We start from the raw sequence: 19,229 nt of genomic DNA, 5'->3' as shown, positions 1-19,229 counted from the left end.
AGGAGGCGATTTTGCCCCAAGGAGTCTTTACAGGAATCAGAGATTACCACAATGCAGGATTTTGACTGGCAGAAAGAAAAATGAGGCAATACAGAACTGGAAAACTCTCCAGATACCAGTAGATTTACGGAGTTTGGTAAGCATCTGCGCTGAAGTTCCATTGATGAGTTCTGCATAGGTTGGGTGAGAAGACCATTTCCAGTGGTCATGGGAGTATGATTTGACATTTGCACTACTAAAAAGAGCATTTGTGACTATTCTTGTCTTAGCACATCCATGTTTCAAAAGCTTTTTCCCCTTTCCAGATAAAAATAACACTAAAATGGAACTACTTCTTTTCTTCTCTGGCCCAATACTACTCCTTGACCTCTAACTAATGCACAGCGAGCCCTTACCCTTATGTATACACTGTGCTACAGTGGCATACAGGCTGAGATCTTCCATTCAGAGCACACAGCTCAATTTCAGGAGACTAGGGACTCAAGAGTCCAAAATCCTGGGTAGTTTTGGGACCAGTTCCGCAGTATAAATTAGGGCAATTGAAGGCCACTCTAAATTATGCTGGAAGCCATTTGCCCCAAGGGGTCTTTACAGGAGTCAGCGATTACCAGACTTCAGAAAAGCCCTAGCTACACCTCTCACATTGGCCACAGGCAGTTGGGGGCTCTGACAAAAAACTGCCACACCTGCTCTACATTCTAGAGGATCCTCCTGCACTATACTAATTTTCCTGTGGCCAGTTACTCCAGCTTTATGGCTGCTTTGCACCACAGTACAGCATCTCTTGGCCAAAATGCCAGGGAGAATTTGGCCTGTGTATTAATTCCCCAAACAATGTAGTACTTTCAATTTAACTGTTGCTTACACTGAGATAGCAAGTTATAGCTCTATACAAAAGTTTGTTGGATAAAAGTGTTAAAATGAGAGCAAAAATATTAACCATATCTGAACAGAGTACCCACCATGTATTCTTTATTAACAGAAATACATTTTTTATTTAGGTGTAATATGCCTGGTCTCCTTTGTGACAGCTCTATGTTTTACCCTGAGGTCTGGCAGTTACTGGCTTGAAGTTTTTGACAGTTATGCGGGTTCCTTGCCTTTGCTAATCATCGCTTTCTTTGAAGTGACTGGTGTTGTCTATGTTTATGGAATTAAAAGGTAAACTGGGAACAAGTTCGGATTTTTTTTTTAGGACTGTCAATTAATCACAGTTAACTCAAGCGATTAATGCAAAACAAATTAACTAGATTAAAAAAATTAGTTGTGATTAATAGCAGTTTTAATCCTACTGTTAAACAATAATAGAATATCCATTTAAATTTGTTTTCTACATTTCTACATTTTCAAGTATATTGATTTAAATTACAATACAGAATACAAAGTGTTCAGTGCTCACTTTATATTATTTTATTACAAATATTCGCAGTGTAAAAAAGATAAACATTAGAAATAGTCTTTTTCAATTCACCTCCTACAAGTCCTGTAGTGCAATCTCTATCGCGAATGTGAAATTTACACACGTAGAATTTTTTTTAACAGAACTGCACTCAGAAACAAAACAATGTAAAACTTTAGTGCCTACAAGTCCACTCAGTCCTACTGCTTGTTCAGACGATCGCTAAGACAAATACGTTTGTTTACATTTTGTGACTGAACTCCTTAGGGGAAAATTGTATGTCTCCTGCTCTATGGTTTTACCCACATTCTGCCATATATTTTGTGTTATGACAGTCTCAGATCATGACCCAGCATATGTTGTTTTATTTAAGAACACTTTCACTGCAGATTTGACAAAAAACACAAAGAAGGTACTGTACCAATATGAGATTTCTAAAGATAGCTATAGCACTCGACTCAAGGTTTAAGAATCTGAAGTGCCTTCCAAAATCTGAGAGGGATGAGGTGTGGAACATGCTGTCAGAAGTCTTTCTGCATTGAAGTGTTGCTCTTGTAACTACAGAATCTGAACCACCAAAAAAGAAAATCAGCCTTCTACTGGTGGTATCTGACTCAGATGATGAAAATTAAGGTGCATTGGTCCTCACTGCTTTGGATTGTTATCAAGCAGAACCTGCCTGTTCTCACTTTCAGGTGACACTGTAAATAAGAAGTGAGCAACATTATCTCCCATAAATGTAAACAAACTTGTTTGTCTTAGTGATTGACTAAACTAGAAGTAGGACTGAGTGGATTTGTAGGCTGCAAAGTTTTACATTGTTTTGTTTTTGAGAGCAGTTATGTAAAAGAAATAAGTCTACATTTGTAAGTTGCACTTTCACAATAAAGAGATTGCACTACAGTACTTGTATGAGGTGAATTGAAAAATACTATTTATTTTATCTATTTTACAGTGCAAATATTTGTAATAAAAATAATAATATAAAGTGAGCACTGTACACTTTGTATTCTGTGTTGTAATTGAAATCAATATATTTGAAAATGTAGAAAAATATCCAAAAATATTTATAATAAATTTAAAATGGTATTCTATTTCTGTTTAAGAGTGTGATTAAAACTGCGATTAATTACAATGTTTTTTAATCTCGTGAATAATTGCGATTTTTTTTTTACTCATTTGACTGCCCTATTTTTTTTCATTTATTGTAAGATACATATATTTCTATAACTCTGTGAATGTTAGAGATGAAATAGTAATATATTATAACTTTACTGATTTCGATAGTGCTTTTCACTATTGCTGTGAATGTGGCTAATTTCATATGCTTCCTGTCTGGGGTTGTACTTGTAAAACAGATATATATTAAATAAATGGAGGGTACTTCCTGGTTATGGGGCAATGAGTGCATCCAAGTCTAAATAAGGTCCGAAGGTCAAAAGTCAAGTGATTTACTGTTCCAGGTGAGCCTGACTGCCTTGTAGACAGGGAACACCTTCATGTTGTTATAAATGGGTTTTTTTTTAAATATATTATTGTATGTTTCCATTTATTGTAAATTTTTCAGAACTTTACAGTAAGCACCAAATACTGTCCCCAGTGTAACACCCAGATGGGCTGCACATGTGGATGCTCCCTACATGTGGAATCCTTTCCCCACACTCTTCTCTTCACAGCCTCCTTCAAGAAACAAGCAAACTTATCTATCCACATCTTTTTTCATCTATTGTTTGTTCACCTTGCCTGACATGCTTTTCACTATCATCTGTCTCTGTCTAAATTTCTGCATATATCAGGAAAAAAATCTTCATATCAAGATATTTGTTTTTCTTTTGGCATAGATAGATAGATAGATAGATAGATAGATAGATAGATAGATAGATAGCTTAATTCCCTTATGGCCTGACATTAATCCTTTGACTAAAACTTATGTGCTCAACTTTTTCTTTATATTTGTCTATATTTACCTATATTTAAAACAGTTATACTTTCTCCTTGCATTTTATCAAGGCATGGAATTCTGCAAAGGCCACTATGTAATTGTCAGATATCAAAACCCCAAGATTTAGTCTTTGTATATCTTAACAGCTAAGGAAATCAGAGAATCCAAGAAATGAAGTGCAAAAAATGGAGCCCAGTAACTTTACAAATTATTCTTGTTTTAATTCTTTAAAATGTATTTAATTTTGTTAATAGTCTGGTTAAAACTACTACTCTTAATCTTGACACTTTATTTTTATTTTTGAGTACCTCACTTTACCAACTTCTTATTCTTTTATCAGTTTTGTATGGAATATAAGTAAGGTTGCAAATCTGTCAGGGAGGTCATGGAAGTCATGGATTCCATGACTTTCCAGGATCTCTGGGACTTCTGCAGCGGCTGGTGCAGCTGGCCTGGGGCCACTTGAACAGCTCTGGCAGTCTCGGGCCAGTGCCCCCCCCCCGCTAAAGCAGCAGCAGCAGGAGTTTGGGTGTGGGAGAGGGCTCAGGGCTGGGGCGCAGGAAGGGGTGAGGGCTCTGGGTGGTGCTTACTTTGGGGCAGGGTCGCCCGGGGGGGCAAGAGGGGCAATTTGCCCAGGCCCCGAGCCCCACAGGGGCCCCCACCAGAGTTTTTTGGGGCCCCTGGAGCGGGGTCCTTCACTCGCTCTGGGGGGCCCGGAAAACTCTTGCGGGGCCAGGCGCAGGAGCTTCTTCCACTCCCGGTCTTTGCCGGCGGGGGGGTCCTTCCGCTCCGGGGCGGAAGGACCCCCGCTGGCGAATTACCGCTGAAGACCGAGCTGAACTTCGGCGGCGGGTCCCGCTTCGGTGGTAATTCGGCGGCGGGGGGGCCCCCGCCGCGGGTCTTCGGGGCACTTCGGCGGCGGGTCCCGGAACGGAAGGGCCCCCCGCCGCCAAAGAATCCTCTGGGCGGCCCCCCAGAAGTGGCAACATGTCCCTCCCTCAGCTCCTAGCTCTGCGCGCTGCCTCTGACCACAGGCACTACCCCCGCAGTTCCCACTGGCTGCGGTTCCTGGCCAATGGGAACTGCAGAGCCGGTGTTTGGGTCCAGGCAGCATGCAGAACTAGGCGCTGAGGGACAGACATGTCACCGTTTCTGGGGAGCCATGAGGAGCCAAGTAGGGAGCCTGCCAGCCATGCCAACCCCACCCCCCAGCACCCATGGCACCTCCTGGGCTGCTCTCCCCTGAGTACCCCTGGCACTCCCGGGTCGCCCCTCCCCGAGCACCCACAGTGGCCCCCAGGGCTGCCAGCTCCGCAAGCTTTAGTCAGGGGTATACAGTACAAGTCATGGACAGGTCACGGGCCGTGAATTTTTGTTTACTGCCTATGACCTCTCCATGACTTTTACTAAAAATACCCATGACTAAAATGTAGTCTTAAATATAGGGCACATAGCATCTATATAGAATAGAGGTTTTGTAGGCATTATAGATATCACTTCCCATTTTAATTTTAACAGAAACTTCAATTAAAACATTTTTAAAATAGGAATTTAAATAAAAAGTTGTTCAATTACTATGGAAGCTGCTAATTGAGAAGACATATCATTAAACATTTTGTAATCAATTTAAAAATTAAAAATTGTAAATCAAAAGGTAAGGTTTCCTAAACAATTTAACACCAACCTTCCCATCTCTCAAGTACACAATTAAGTAGAAAAAAAAATGCCAGTGACTGATACCCAGGCAAACTTAACTGTGCCCCTTGCATCAACACTCACAATCACTACACAGTCTAAACGAACCTTAACCATTCAGTAGATAGCTTCTGCTAATCTAGCTACATTAAAATATTTTAATATTATTCATACAGAGGCTGGAAAATACATAAATACTATATACTAGCCACAAAATATATTTGATTCAGTAGTATTTGAATATCATCAATCTGTCCATCTAATCTGGCCCCTAGAACCCATAGAGTATAAACATATCCAAACAGATTTTCTAATGAGCAAAATAATTCCAACTCTCTCTAATTAGACTAATATAATTGGAGACAAAGCCACTGTTTGAACATAGAATAAACATAATTCTCACTCCAGATTATAAATCTGTCCTATACATTAAAACAAACTGTTCATGTAATAAAAAACATCAAACTTGATACTACACAACTATACATGCAGTTATATTATTCATATTTATCATGTTTAAAACGCATATGAAAGTTCAGGCCAGCTCCCAGTAATGTCAAAGATTTGACCCTGATTTCAGTGGAATCATAGAAGATCAGGGTTAGAAGGGACCTCAGGAGGTCATTTAGTCCAACCCTCTGCTCAAAGCAGGATCAATCCCCAACTAAATCATCCCAGCCAGGGCTTTGTCAGGCATGACCTTAAAAACCCCTAAGGAAGGAGTTTCCACCATCTCCCTAGGTAACCCATTCCAGTGCTTCATCACCCTCTTAGTAAAAGAGTTTTTCCTAATATCCAAGCTGGCTCAGGGTGGTCATCATAATACCAATTCAAGGGCACAGATAAGGGGATGGTCACTAAGAATTTCTTTTTAAGATCTGTGTGTGCTATATTAGTTGGGGGGTGGTTTAATCCTCAGCTGATGTAAATACAGTCGCATCCATTGACTCCAGCTGAGCATCAGGTCTAAGGTTTCTAAGAGCAATACATGTGCACACGTACCACTGAGCAGATTTATAGAACAATTCAAACATTAAAAAGTATCAAGGAATCCGATGGCACCACGAAAGCTTATGCCCAAATAAATCTGTTAGTCTTTATGGTGCCATCGAACTCCTTGTTGTTTTTGTGGATACAGACTAAAACGGCTACCTTGTGATAATTAAAAAGTATGGAAATCACAAGCTGAGGATCTGACCTCTTAATTGTAACTTAAAGGTCTTTGTTATTAATTAAAATCCAGAGTAAGGACATAAGAATGGTGGAAGCGTGTATGTCTTAATATACTCCTCATAAAATATATAATATACTCCTCAATAAAAAACATAAAAAAATTGTATAAATCTAAAAATAATTGTAAACATTATTTGGCTCATAGGTTCAGTGATGATGTGAAATGGATGACAGGACGACAACCAAACTTCTACTGGCAGGTGTCATGGAGAATTATTAGCCCTCTGCTGATGCTTACAGTCTTTATTGCCTTTGTTACCCTTCAGACACAGAAGCAACCAAGCTATGGAGCCTGGAATCCTAAATATGTATGTCGTCCAATATTTTTAATCCATTTATTTTCAAAAAATCATTGTTACAATCTTCTCCTGTCTCCTGATGCTTCAAAATTAAGGCACTCACCTGGGTGGTAGATGTAATTCAAATCTTCTCTCTGCCTGATTCAGAGGAGGCATTTGAATCCCTATCTCCTACCTTCCTAATCACCAGGCTAAAAAGTCAATTTGTCTTTCGTTTGGCCCAAGTATTTATATGGAACAGCTTCAACAGTAGCAACTGAGACCAATCCAACCCCCAAGAGTCGATAGCCTGGTGGTTACGATGCTCACTTCAGAGGGGACAGCAATAAGTTCATGTTCCTACTTCGGGGGGGAGCAATAGTTCTGAGGTTTGCACATTAGCCTGCTAAACCCAGGGTTGTGAGTTCTAATCCTTGAGGGGGCCATTTGGGGAACTGGGGTCAAAATCTAGGGATTGGTCCTGCTTTGAGCAGGTAGTTGGACTAGATGACCTCCTGAGGTCCCCTCTAACCCCAATATTCTACACTGAATCATAGGGATTCAAACACTGGGTCTCCCTTATCCCAAGGCAAGTGGTCTAAAGGTGGCAAGGGGAACACACATACACATTTCTGAAGCTGACTGAACTCTTCCAACTTGCTGACAAATTCCACACATTTTCAGACTCAAACTAAATACTTCTGATTTTTCAGTTTGCTGGCTGAACTGAAAATCAATTATCTGTCCAGCTCTACTCTCAAGTCCATTGTACAAAGTGCACATTTCATTCTTCTTAAATACCTTTATTTTCACATACATAGTGCAAAACACAGAAATTAGGGAGAAATCAAATAAGCAAAACAGTAATCGCAAGTTAAAAGTCATCTCCAGCTGGCCTACCATCCGCCCAAAACACATTCAGTTGACACCCGGCATCTGCTCAGTTGAATCGTCTTATTTGCTTTGGGTGCACATTTTCAGTATAAAGTCCCATAATCCAGGGTAGCAAAGACTATGCAGGGCCCCCAATATCACAATTGGTCCCAAGATTATTACAAAGATTTATATTTGACTCTCTCTAAAAGAATACTAAATTCTTAGAAATTCTTACATCATACATTTTTCCAGGCCATCTGATCTAGAGGTCCTTGGATCTACTAAGGTCTGTATCATCAAATAACTATACCCCATCTTTTAATGTAGTCTTTGGCTTGACGTGGAAGACATAGAATGGGCACCTGGATACACAATTGTTCTGGTATGGTTTGGGAAGACTGCTCTAGTCCCTCATTAAGTAGTGGAACCTTGATCACATGACACTGAAAAACATGATGCTTTTTCTTGCAAATCTCCATGGTGGATTAAATAATACTACATATCTTGAACATGGCGTTTTTCATCAGTAGGTCTCAAAGCACTTTATAAAGGATGTCAGTATTGTTATTCTCATTTTAGAGTTGGGAAAACTGAGAACCCAGAAGGGCTATGACTTGCCCAAAGTTATCCAGCAGAAGAACAAGGAATAGAACCCAAGTCCTTTAAGGCCCACTGTAGTGCTCTGTCCACTAAGCCACACTGCCTTCCTAACTTTATGCTTTTTCTCCACTGACTAATAGCAATCTGGTCCAGCTTCCACAGGGCAACTGCCATTTACATTTCTGTGTTCAAAAAAGGGCAGGGAACACTTAATCTAGATATCTGCCTGCCACTGCAGGGTCAGGACCAGCTCAGCAAACCATTCCAGGAATGTCACTTTCCTCAAAATGAAGTGCTGCAGCCATTGCCAGTTACCCCAGGTCTTGAGAACTATGTGGTCCCACCAAACTGTAGCTGTAGTCTATTCCAAAAGGATTCCACAATGTACACTGCATCTTGCTGTATGGCTTGCAGCCATGAATTTTGCAGGCACTGCTTGCAAGAACCTTCCCCATTGAAGTGCATGCACTGTTTATACTGGCCAAAGACTCTCTACAGGAATCTCCAGAATATTCACAACAGCCTCACTGAAGATGCCTCAAAAGCTCCAGCACAAATGTTTCTTCTTTGGCAAAGAAGACAACAGAACATTCTACCTGGGCTCCATATTACAAAACAGCCTTGTAACTGTGCTAACATCAAGCGAGTTCTGGATGAGAATTATGAGAGTTTCCCAGGAGATAGTGAAAGTTTGATAACTCCTTCCACAAGGGGTTCCATATGCTCCAAAATGTATCCCACACTGCCTGCAGAAAATCCTTCAGACTGCAGAGCATCTGCAGCTGTAGCAGGTACTGTGCGATAGTTACCGAGAAGACATTGCAACTGAGCACAAGTGTGGAGAAAGAGCAAAAGTGAAGCCGTCTTTTAACAAAACTCAGCATGGGTCGGATGGACACCCTGAACCATTTGTGTTACAAATCGTCCAAAACAGTTGGTTCATTTACAATCAACTTAGTCCTCCAACAAGGCCTTAGAAGGGGGTAGTATAGACCCATATTACCTCAGCAGTACTTCCTAGAAGGATTGTGCTTTCCTGAGCTCCCCAGTCTACAGAGAGACATGACAAATAACACTGTTCTTTAGCACAGAGCATCCTGCTGCCTCCTGTTTGTCTTAGCCACCCTGTAAACTGTGTCGAGTGAATCAAAGCATTATAGAATCATAGACTTTAAAGTCAGAAGGGACCATTATGATCATCTAGTTTGACCTCCTGCATAATGCAGGCCACAGAATCTCACTCACCCACTCCTGTATCGAACCTGTGTCTGAGCCACTGAAGTCTTCAAATCATGGTTTAAAGACTTCAAGGTGCAGAGAACCTTCCAGCAAGTGACCTGTGCCCCATGCAGCAGAGGAAGGTGAAACCCCCCACAGGGCTTCTGCCAATCTGTCCTGAGCAGTGGGCAGGGCATTAGCCCTGCTTCTTCTTTGTCCCATTTGAGAAGATATTTCTCAGCAGGGCCAGTTCTAGTGTCCCATTAGGGCAGAGTGAGTATTTTGGGATCCCTGGATGTAGCTATTTAAAAAAAAAAAAAAACCTTCCAGGAATTCAAGGGACAGTTGGACCCCTGGAAAATCTTGGATTGTAAGAGTTTAAAAAAGTAAAATTTGGTGACTGTGTCAGTATTTTGCTGTGATTTATAATTTATATAAGGATGAAGACTCTCCAATCTGCTGCTATTCCAGTGCTTCATACTGAATAACTCTGTACATATTTTGGCCTTTCTGACAATAATTTGGAACTCTTTGAAGCTCATTTGGGGTGGGGAGGGAAAGTCCCTTTTGTTCCCCTGGTAGCATTGGGCCTGCTGCTTGTTTCTTGTAAGCCTCATGCAAAGGTGATGGAAGGGTTCTTGAACCCACACAAGATCCAAGGACAAATTGTGACCTAAAATCACAACTGAAAATGCCAAAATTGAAGGGGGGAAAAAAACAATTATTCTGATCTATGAAGTTAGAAAATTATGGCATTAAATTCAATATAAACTTAATTTTTCTGTTTTTTAAATTGGTTTTATCTGATTCTATAACTGTTCTAAACTTTTTCTATATTGTTCTTTTTTCAAGTATGCCAATCTGTATGTTTAAATATTTGTTTACAGTAAAATGTATACATTAAAACCCCTTTATGTTTCATTTTGGAAGAACAGGTACAGTAACAGTGTCACTGGTCCCCTGTTTTTATTTCTAGCATAATTCTTCTTACTCTTATTTTTGTTCTTATTCTTATTATTTATTCTTATTTTTCCATATATGTAAATTGATGCCATAAGTAATGATATCTTTCAGTTATTGTTTATATTTATTTTTATCTCCATAGAAAGATTTTCCCATGAAGGAGGAGAAAGACTATCCAGCTTGGATACTGGCCATTTGTGTGCTGTTGGTAGTCCTCCCTTGTATATTCATACCTATGGTAGCATTTTATCATCTGATCAAAAGAGTGCTAGGAAGGAGAAAGAAGGAAGGAACCTAGCCCTATGAAAACACTTCCAATGGCACCTCAGGAAACTGATATTCTTCAACTTTATAAAAAGCATTATGTATTCATCTTAACTATAAATCAACAAATGTATGCACATTTTTATTGTTAGACAGTAGCACCATCAGTATTTCTCTTTAAATTACTGTTAATATCTCCTTATTTCCAAATTTTCTCCTTTTCTCAATTTCTAATAGACCACTTTATGCCCATACGCATATTTACAGCACTGACAACTAAAGTATTCCTTATAGTAGAGAGATATTAGCACCGATATTAATCCATTTGGTTACAATAATCTACATTTTAACTCAAGAACTTGTTTTTTTCAGAGAACTGTAAATGGCCAGTACTGTGTTTTTTCTGAAGTATACACATGTCAACTATTTCCCTTCTCATTTTCAAACACCTTCACAATTCTGGTTTCCAACAACATCGTGTCCATCCTACATACTCTCTCTTGCTCTTACATGCCACACAAGTTTCAGTACTGACTGTTCTGTGGGCCCCTTTCACGCATTGCCATCTTTGTACCTTCTTCCCAGCCTGCCTTTATACTTGGTGCTATTTGCTAATTATTATATGCCAAGCTTCCTCCAACTCTTCCTTTACTTCTCTTATCAAAACTTATCTGTTCCTAAATTCCATCAGCAATAAAAAACACCTACAACTCCGTTCAGGGACTGTGCCTATTTGTAGGTTTCAAATGTAAACTCTTTGGGTTAAGGATTCATAAGAACATAAGAATGGCTGTACTGGGTCATACCAAAGGTCCATCCAGCCCAGTATACTGTCTACCAACAGTGGTTGATGCCAGGTGCCCCTAGGGAGTGAACCAAACAGGTAATGATCAGGCGATCTCTCTCCTGCCATCCATCACCACTCTCTGACAAACAGAGGCTAGGGACACCATTCCTTACCCATCCTGGCTAATAGCCATTAATGGACTTAACCGCCATGAATTTATCCAGTTCTCTTTTAAACCCTGTTATAATCCTAGCCTTCACAACCTTCTCAGGTAAGGAGTTCCACAAGTTGACTGTGCGCTGTGTGAAGAAATTCCTTTTATTTTTTTTAAACCTGCTGCCCATTAATTTCATTTGGTGGCCCCTAGTTCTTATATTATGGGAACAAGTAAATAACTTTTCCTTAGTCGCTTTCACTCATGTTTTTATATACCTCTATCATATCCCCACTTAATCTCCTCTTTTCCAAGCTGAAATGTCCTAGCCTCTTTAATCTTTCCTCATATGGGACCCATTCCAAACCGTTAATCATTTTAGTTGCCCTTCTCTGAGCCTTTACTAATGCCAGTATATATTTTTTGAGATGAGGAGACCACATCTGTACACAGTATTCAAGATGTGGGCATACCATGGATTTATATAAAGGCAATAAGATATTCTCCGTCTTATTCTCTATCCACTTTTTAATGATTCCTAACATCCTGTTTGCTTTTTTGACTGCTGCTGCACACTGCATGGACGTCTTCAGAGAACTATCCATGATGACTCCAAGATCTTTTTCCTGATTAGTTGTAGCTAAATTAGCCCCCATCATATTGTATGTATAGTTGGGGTTATTTTTTCCAATGTGCATTACTTTACATTTATTCACATTACATTTAATTTGCCATTTTGTTGCCCAATCACTTTGTTTTGTGAGATCTTTTTGAAGTTCTTCACAGTCTGCTTTGGTCTTAACTATCTTGAGCAGTTTAGTATCATCTGCAAACTTTGCCACCTCACTTTTTACCCCTTTCTCTAGATCATATATGAATAAGATGAATAGGATTGGTCCTAGGACTGACCCTTGGGGAACACCACTAGTTACCCCTCTCTATTCTGAGAATTTACCATTAATTCCTACCCTTTGTTCCCTGTCTTTTAACCAGTTCTCAGTCCATGAAAGGATCTTCCCTTTTATCCCATGACAGCTTAATTTATGCAAGAGCCTTTGGTGAGGGACCTTGTCAAAGGCTTTCTGGAAATCTAAGGATATATCTTCACTACTGGCCGGATTGGCGGGCATGAGTGTTATCTTGTAGTACTATGTATGCAGAAATAATCCATGAAAACCCATTTATACAAAATCTGCACAAACTATTCAAGTAAAGATAAATTGTGACTCAGAGTAATGAAAATGTACACTAGTAGAATTTATAAGGGTTTACAATTAAATTAAAGGTGAACTGTTTCAATGACCATCTCTACCAGCTGTGTTTCATTAATATATCAATACATTATTATTCCATACGTTAACTATTTAGCATCTAAAAACCAAACATCTTTGATTGTTTTTGGAAAATATTTTCCTGTTTCTTTGCTTGTCTATTTATAAATATATTGGGAAGCAGTGACCACCAAAAAGATTTGGGGGATCACAGATAGCTAGATAGCTAGCTAGATACTCAAGGTAAGTTTCCGGTGTGACATTGTAGCCAAAAGGGCTAACACAATTCTCAAATGCATAAACAGGGAAATCTTCAGTTGGAAGTAGAGAGGTTATTTTATCTCTGTATGTGGTATTGGCACTACCACTGCTGGAATACTGTGTCCAGTTCTGGTGCCCACAATTAAAAAAGGATGTTGATAAATTGAAGAGGGTTCAGAGAAGAGCCACGAGAAAGATTAAAGGATTAGACAATGCCTTACTACAGTGATAGATGCCAGGAGTTCAATCTATTTAGGTTACCAACGAGAAGATTAAAGGGTGACTTGATCACAGTACCAACATGGGAAATAAATATTTGATAATGGGCTCTACAATCTAGCAAACAAAGACATAACATGATCCAATGGCTGGAAGTTGGACAATTTACCAAGATGGATTCTCCATCACTGACAATTTTTAAATCAAGTCTGGATTTTTTTAAAGATGTCCTCTAGTTCAAACAGGAATTATTTTGGGGACGTTCTATGTCCTGTGTTATGCAAGAGGTAAGACACAATTATCACAATGGTCCCTTCTGGTCTTGGAATCTATGAAAATTCGTGCCAATAAAGTTGCCTAGAAGTATGCCACTGTGCATGTGCATAGCCACATAAATGCTGATGCCCAGCACTTATCGCACGCCTAAGTCCCAGGAAGATTCACAAACTAGGCGTTACGACACCATTCTCACCTCTGGACCCTAACCTAATAGGCGTTAGAATCATAGAATAGCAGGGTTGGAAGGGACCTCAGGTCATCTAGTCCAACGCCCTGCTCAAAGCAGGACCAATCCCCAATTAAATCATCCCATCCCAGGCTTTGTCAAGCCTGACCTTAAAAACCTCCAAGGATGGAGATTCCACCACCTCCCTAGGTAATCGATTCCAGTGCTTCAGCACCCTCCTAGTGAAAATTCTCTCAGAGGCTAACAGATTGGGCCCCACACAAAAACACAGCTGGAAAAGCTTTCCCCTCATAGCTTTTAAACCAGTGGTTAGAGCCAGGATGTGGGAAACCAGAGCTCAAAGTGCTCCTTTGCCCGACCTGAAGCAGGGATTTGAACCCACATCTCTGGAGAGTGCCCTAAGCACTAGGCTATGGTTCTCACAAACACTCCTGTTGAATCTGGTCCTGCTGAATCTGTTTGTATAAATAATTAGTCATTGGAATAACAATTTGAACCTAGATCTCCCACATCCAAGATGAGTCCCCTACCGCTGGCCTATAAAGCAACTCTCATTTGTTCGCTGGCTCAGTGGTGGTGTAAAGCTGAGTCAGAGAACGAATGAGATCTAGCCCCAAATGTTGACTCTCATGACAAAGAACTATTTTATGTAAAACCATGTTTACTAGCATTACTCATGTTGCCATCCTTTAATTCTTTACTAATGGTATTCTGTATCAGTTTTTCCAGGATTTTCCCCAGGACTGATGTCAAGCAAACAGGCCTAAAGATGCCTCATTTCATCCCATTTACCCTTAAGAAATATAGGCCCAATACTAGCTTTTTTGCAGTCCTCTGGAATTTCACCAGTATCCCAACATTTGTTAAAAATCAACTTTAATGGTTCAGCGAGCTTTTAAAATTCCTGGGTGCAAGTTATCCAATCTTGCTAAATGTTTAACTTTAATAGTTACTATTTACCATCCTCCCTAGTTACTGATAGACAAGAAAGTACTTAATTATCACTGGAAGATGTGAGTAGTCATCCTGCTTCTTTCAAAATACAGAATAGAAATATTTATGGAACACTTATAATTTTACTACATCATAGATAATTTTGCCATCCTTTTCTAGTATAAGACCTATACCACTGCTGGAATTTCATTTATTCCTGATATACAATCAGAAGGAATTCTTTGATGTATTTAACCCTACTGGGCATAGACATTTAATTGATAACTGTAGCTTCCCTTACCAGTAGTCTGCATTTCCTTACCGTGAATCTGTACTCATTGATATTTTCTTCTTAATTTGTTAAATATTACATTTATTTTATTGCTGCTTTCACTTGCCCCCCTTTATAAGAAACCTTCCTCTGTGATTGCAGAAGGGGGGGCAGAGGTTTAGAACTGTATTCTTTCATTTATCTGCATGCACTCCAACTGCCCTTCATTGTGTTAGGGACAGCTGTATTGCCTAGTGCATGAATTACATCCACCAAATTGCCACAGCTCTCTCTGTGTTGTGAGGAGAGATGCATCTGCCCAGAAAGAAAGAAAAACCCATTATTTTTGTGCTGAGTTATGTGGGTTGTACAAGGATAGGAACACAATCATCTATTCTTGCTGCAGGGATTTCTAGCAGTCTGGTGGCATATATGACAATGCAGTACACAATGTAGCATCTTACTAATGAGCAAACAGATTTCAAGACAAGCCCTTCATTAAGAATATAAACTAAATACAGAAATATGATACAACTTCCTACTATTCTCTAGCTGCAGCCTGTGACTGCCCTGTCCTGGGCTCCTTTGTTTCTCTGTCCCAGCATGCAGCACCTCACAAGAGCAGACAAGTTGCATAAAGAGCATACAGGACATGTGGCATCTTGATATTTCCTGGCGTACTTACGCTGAACATACCTTCCCTTGTTTAGAGACCTTTCTAAAATTTCCTGACTGAACTAAGACAGATTAATTTAACAAAAAGAATAACAAATATAATAGCTAACTTAACAAGCCTCCATGTTGCTTTAACACAACATTAATGTGTCCTGATCAGTCTCTTAAGACATTTCAGCAGTCTTCCTGATCAGCTATATTGCAACACCCCCCCCCCTTACTCCTGGAGGAATTCTGCACCACTGCATGATGCAGAATTTTGCAGAAATTAATGCTGCACATGCAGAATTTCCTCCCCGCTGCCCCACAGAAATGGGCTGCAGAGATGTTGGCAGCCACTAGGGGCCACTGGACCTGGCACATCCCAGCTCACAAATAGAAGACAAGGCCAGTGGCAGGGGGGGGAACTAGAGGGGTCCCAGCAGCTGCAGTTCCCAGCACACCCTGAAGGAAGGCAGCAGTGGCATACAGGAAACTCCGTGCAAGCCCGGGACGCAGCATCAGCCTGTTTCTCCCTCTGGATCCCTGGGCTCTCGGAGGGGAGAGGGTGTGACTGTCTGGGCTGTGGGGGGGGGGGGCACGGCTGGGGATGGAGGGGATGAGAGTGTCTGGGCCAGGGCTGTGTGTGTGAGTGTCTGGGCTGGGGAGGCCATGGCTGGGCTCTGGGAGGGAGGGCTGTAAGTGGCTGGCCCTTCAGTTGGACTCTGGGGGAAGAGGGGGCAGAGAAACAGGAACTGGGCCGGCATAGAGGTTTCTTTAACTCTACTCCTGGGGCTATGTGTGTGTGTCTGTATTGTTACAAACATACTTACTGACAGGTATTTTGAAATAAATTACCAAAATAATTGAAACTGGCGTGATTATATAGTGTTATTTTGACAAATAAAATTTGCAGAATTTTGCAGAATTTTAAAATATTGTGTGGAGAACTTTTCATTTTTTGGCACAGAGTCCCCCCAGGAATACTTTATGTGACTCCTTGTGTAACAGACTGTTTGCTCTCAGAGTCACTAGCAGGCATTATTAGGTGAATTATTTTCAACTTGCATGTCTTCTGTCACTTCACTTGTCTCTGCCAAATTCTCAGGTATCTTAAGCAGATGCTTAAAATTTCTTCCTCTGTCATCACCAAATAGGAAGCAGGTGACTTCTTAGCATATGATGTTTTTATCATGTTCATAAGTATGTTCCAGATCATCAGACAGTGTACTGACAGAGGGAGTATATGCTTTTGAGTGTGTCTGTCATTACTAAGTGGAGTCCAGGCTGGAATTCCAGAGTCACAGCATACGTCTGTGTTTTCAAAAGTAGTCACTGTGTATCCTGGATGGTGCTTCTCCACTTGGGGAGGGATAGTTCAGTGGTTTGAGCATTGGCCTGCTAAACCCACAGTTGTGAATTCAATCCTTTAGGGGACCATTTAGGGATCTGGGGCAAAAATCTGTCTGGTCAATCCCACACCAGTGTAGACCAGGCCTAGATCTCTCATGCCACTATTTTTGGCATGCTAATTTGATCAGAGTTAACACAATTTCCTCAAATTGGAAATTACACCTCCAGGTCAAACTATAGACATACCCAAAATCTTTGATTCATCAGGCAAGATTCCCCGTAAGGTCAGTCTCTCTTCCAACTATGTTATTTCTGTTTGAAATTGACATTTGACCTTATTGAGTTCAAGGCCTGGTCTACACTGGGGGTGGGGGTGAGATCAACCTAAGATACGCAACTTCAGCTATGAGAATAGCGTAGCTGAAGTTGACGTATCTTAGTTCGACTTACCTCACGTCCTCATGGCACGAGGTCGATTGCCACAGCTCCCCTGTCGACTTTGCTTCTGCCGCTCGCCAAGCTCGAGTTCAGCAGTTGACACAAGAGCGATCAGGGATCGACGGGAGAGTGCTCGGGGATCGATTTATCGCAGCTAGATATGATCCGGCTGGTAGTGAAGATCCGGTCAGTACCCTTAGTTCTGCTGTTTCTCTTTGAAGTCTGTTTCTGAAGTATTTTTGTTCAAGTATGGCTATTTTTAAATCTGTTATAGAATGTCCAGGGAGATTGAAGTGTTCTCCTACTGGCTTTTGTGTGTTACCATTCCTGATGTCCTATTTGTGTCCTTTTATTCTTTTACGTAGGGACTGTCCGGTTTGGCCAATGTACATGGCAGAGGGGCATTGTTGGCACAAGATGGCATATGTAACTTTAGTAGACGTGCCGGTGAATGAGCCCTTGATGGTGTGGCTGATGTGGTTGGGTCCTCTGATGGTGTCGCTAAAGTAGGAGACAGAGTAGGCAACAAGGTTTGCAACAGGGATTGGTTCCTGGGTTAGTGTTTCTGTGGTGTGGTGTGTAGTTGCTCGTGAGTATTTGCTTCAGGTTGGGGGGCTGTCTGTAAGCGAGGACTGGCCTGCCTCCCAAGGCCTGTGAGAGTGAGGGATCGTTTTCCAGGATAGGTTGTAGATCATTGATAATGCGCTGGAGAGGTTTTAGCTGGGGGCTGTACGTGATGGCCAATGGTGTTCTGTTACTTTCCTTGTTGGGCCTGTCCTGTAGTAGGTGATTTCTGGGTACCTGTCTCGCTCTGTCAATCTGTTTCCTCACTTCCCCAGGTGGGTATTGTAGTTTTAAGAATGCTTGATAAAGATCTTCTAGGTGTTTGTCTCTGTCTGAGGGATTGGAGAAAGCATTCTTAAAACTACACAGACTTGTACTAGTGGGGCTTGTGCTGGCATTCTAAAAATATCTGTGTAACTATTGTGACTAAGGCTGAAGCTCAGACTCTGAAGCTGGAGCAGGGCTTAAGAGCCTGAGCTGCACTATAAAAGCAATGTCTACACTGCTATTTTTAGAGCACTAGCACAAATCTGTGGACCCAAGCTATGAGGCTCACTCCCAGATGCAGTATAGAAATGCCAGTAGGCAGGGTTCCAGGGGCCACACACACTAAAATGCTTTAGCCGTACATTACTATTTCATGGGGTCACTACACTGCATACACATGGACAAATTGAACAGGATGAGAGTGGGAAAACTACTTATGTGCCTAATTTGCATGTAAATGAACATGAGCTAAAAAAACTTGTTTTCACATCATCTACAGTGCAAATAGGAACAAGATTTGTACTGCATTCCCTATCACATTGCCCCATGCTAGTCTGCACAAGGGTGAATTTCACTGAGCGAGTACAAGAAAAGGAATACTCTGTTTCCTATCAGATCTAACCAACAACTCCAATTTGTGGAGTGGGGGTTTACATATAAAACTACCTTATTTTTTGCTCTATATATCTGATTATTTCAGCAGGTGCTCAGCACCACGGAAAAAATCAGGCCACCTCTTTATTATTTGTATCACCATCATGGCTAGGAGCCCCGTCATCAGCCAGGACCCCACTGTACTAAGCAATGCACAAACAGAACAAAAAGATGGTCTCTGGCCCAAAGAGCTTAAGTACCAAAACATGGTCATGGTCTCAATTTTGAAACTTCTGGCCTACATTTATAGTACTCTCCTAGGTATGAGACTGATATTTCTTTACGGGACATCATACCAATCAAATACACTTGCTCTGTGTACCTGGACATAGAATGTTCATTTTAGGACAAGATACCATAAGGTACATGTCCATCCATAAGATCACAGCAGTAGCAACATAACGTTGCAGATTATTGTAGAATTAAATACCAGAAAAAACAAACAAACATTTTGTAATTACCCACCAGT

The 19,229-nt window shown here is 40.8% G+C and overlaps 1 protein-coding gene across 1 annotated transcript in view; it reads left to right on the top strand.

Moving 5' to 3' along the window:
• The window catches only part of LOC120397938 (sodium-dependent neutral amino acid transporter B(0)AT3-like), a 68,235-nt gene extending 57,733 nt beyond the window's left edge, over positions 1 to 10,502 (top strand). The window contains exons 10-12 of the mRNA XM_039524672.1: positions 1,002 to 1,161; positions 6,415 to 6,577; positions 10,347 to 10,502. Of these exons, the coding sequence (XP_039380606.1) occupies positions 1,002 to 1,161; positions 6,415 to 6,577; positions 10,347 to 10,502 (479 nt within the window). The remainder of the gene's footprint in view (positions 1 to 1,001; positions 1,162 to 6,414; positions 6,578 to 10,346) is intronic.
• Positions 10,503 to 19,229: the final 8,727 nt, after the last annotated feature.

The sequence above is a fragment of the Mauremys reevesii genome, linkage group 2 (genome assembly GCF_016161935.1).
Source record: "Mauremys reevesii isolate NIE-2019 linkage group 2, ASM1616193v1, whole genome shotgun sequence".
Taxonomy (NCBI): domain Eukaryota; kingdom Metazoa; phylum Chordata; order Testudines; family Geoemydidae; genus Mauremys; species Mauremys reevesii.
This window is presented reverse-complemented; position numbering and strand designations above follow the sequence as displayed.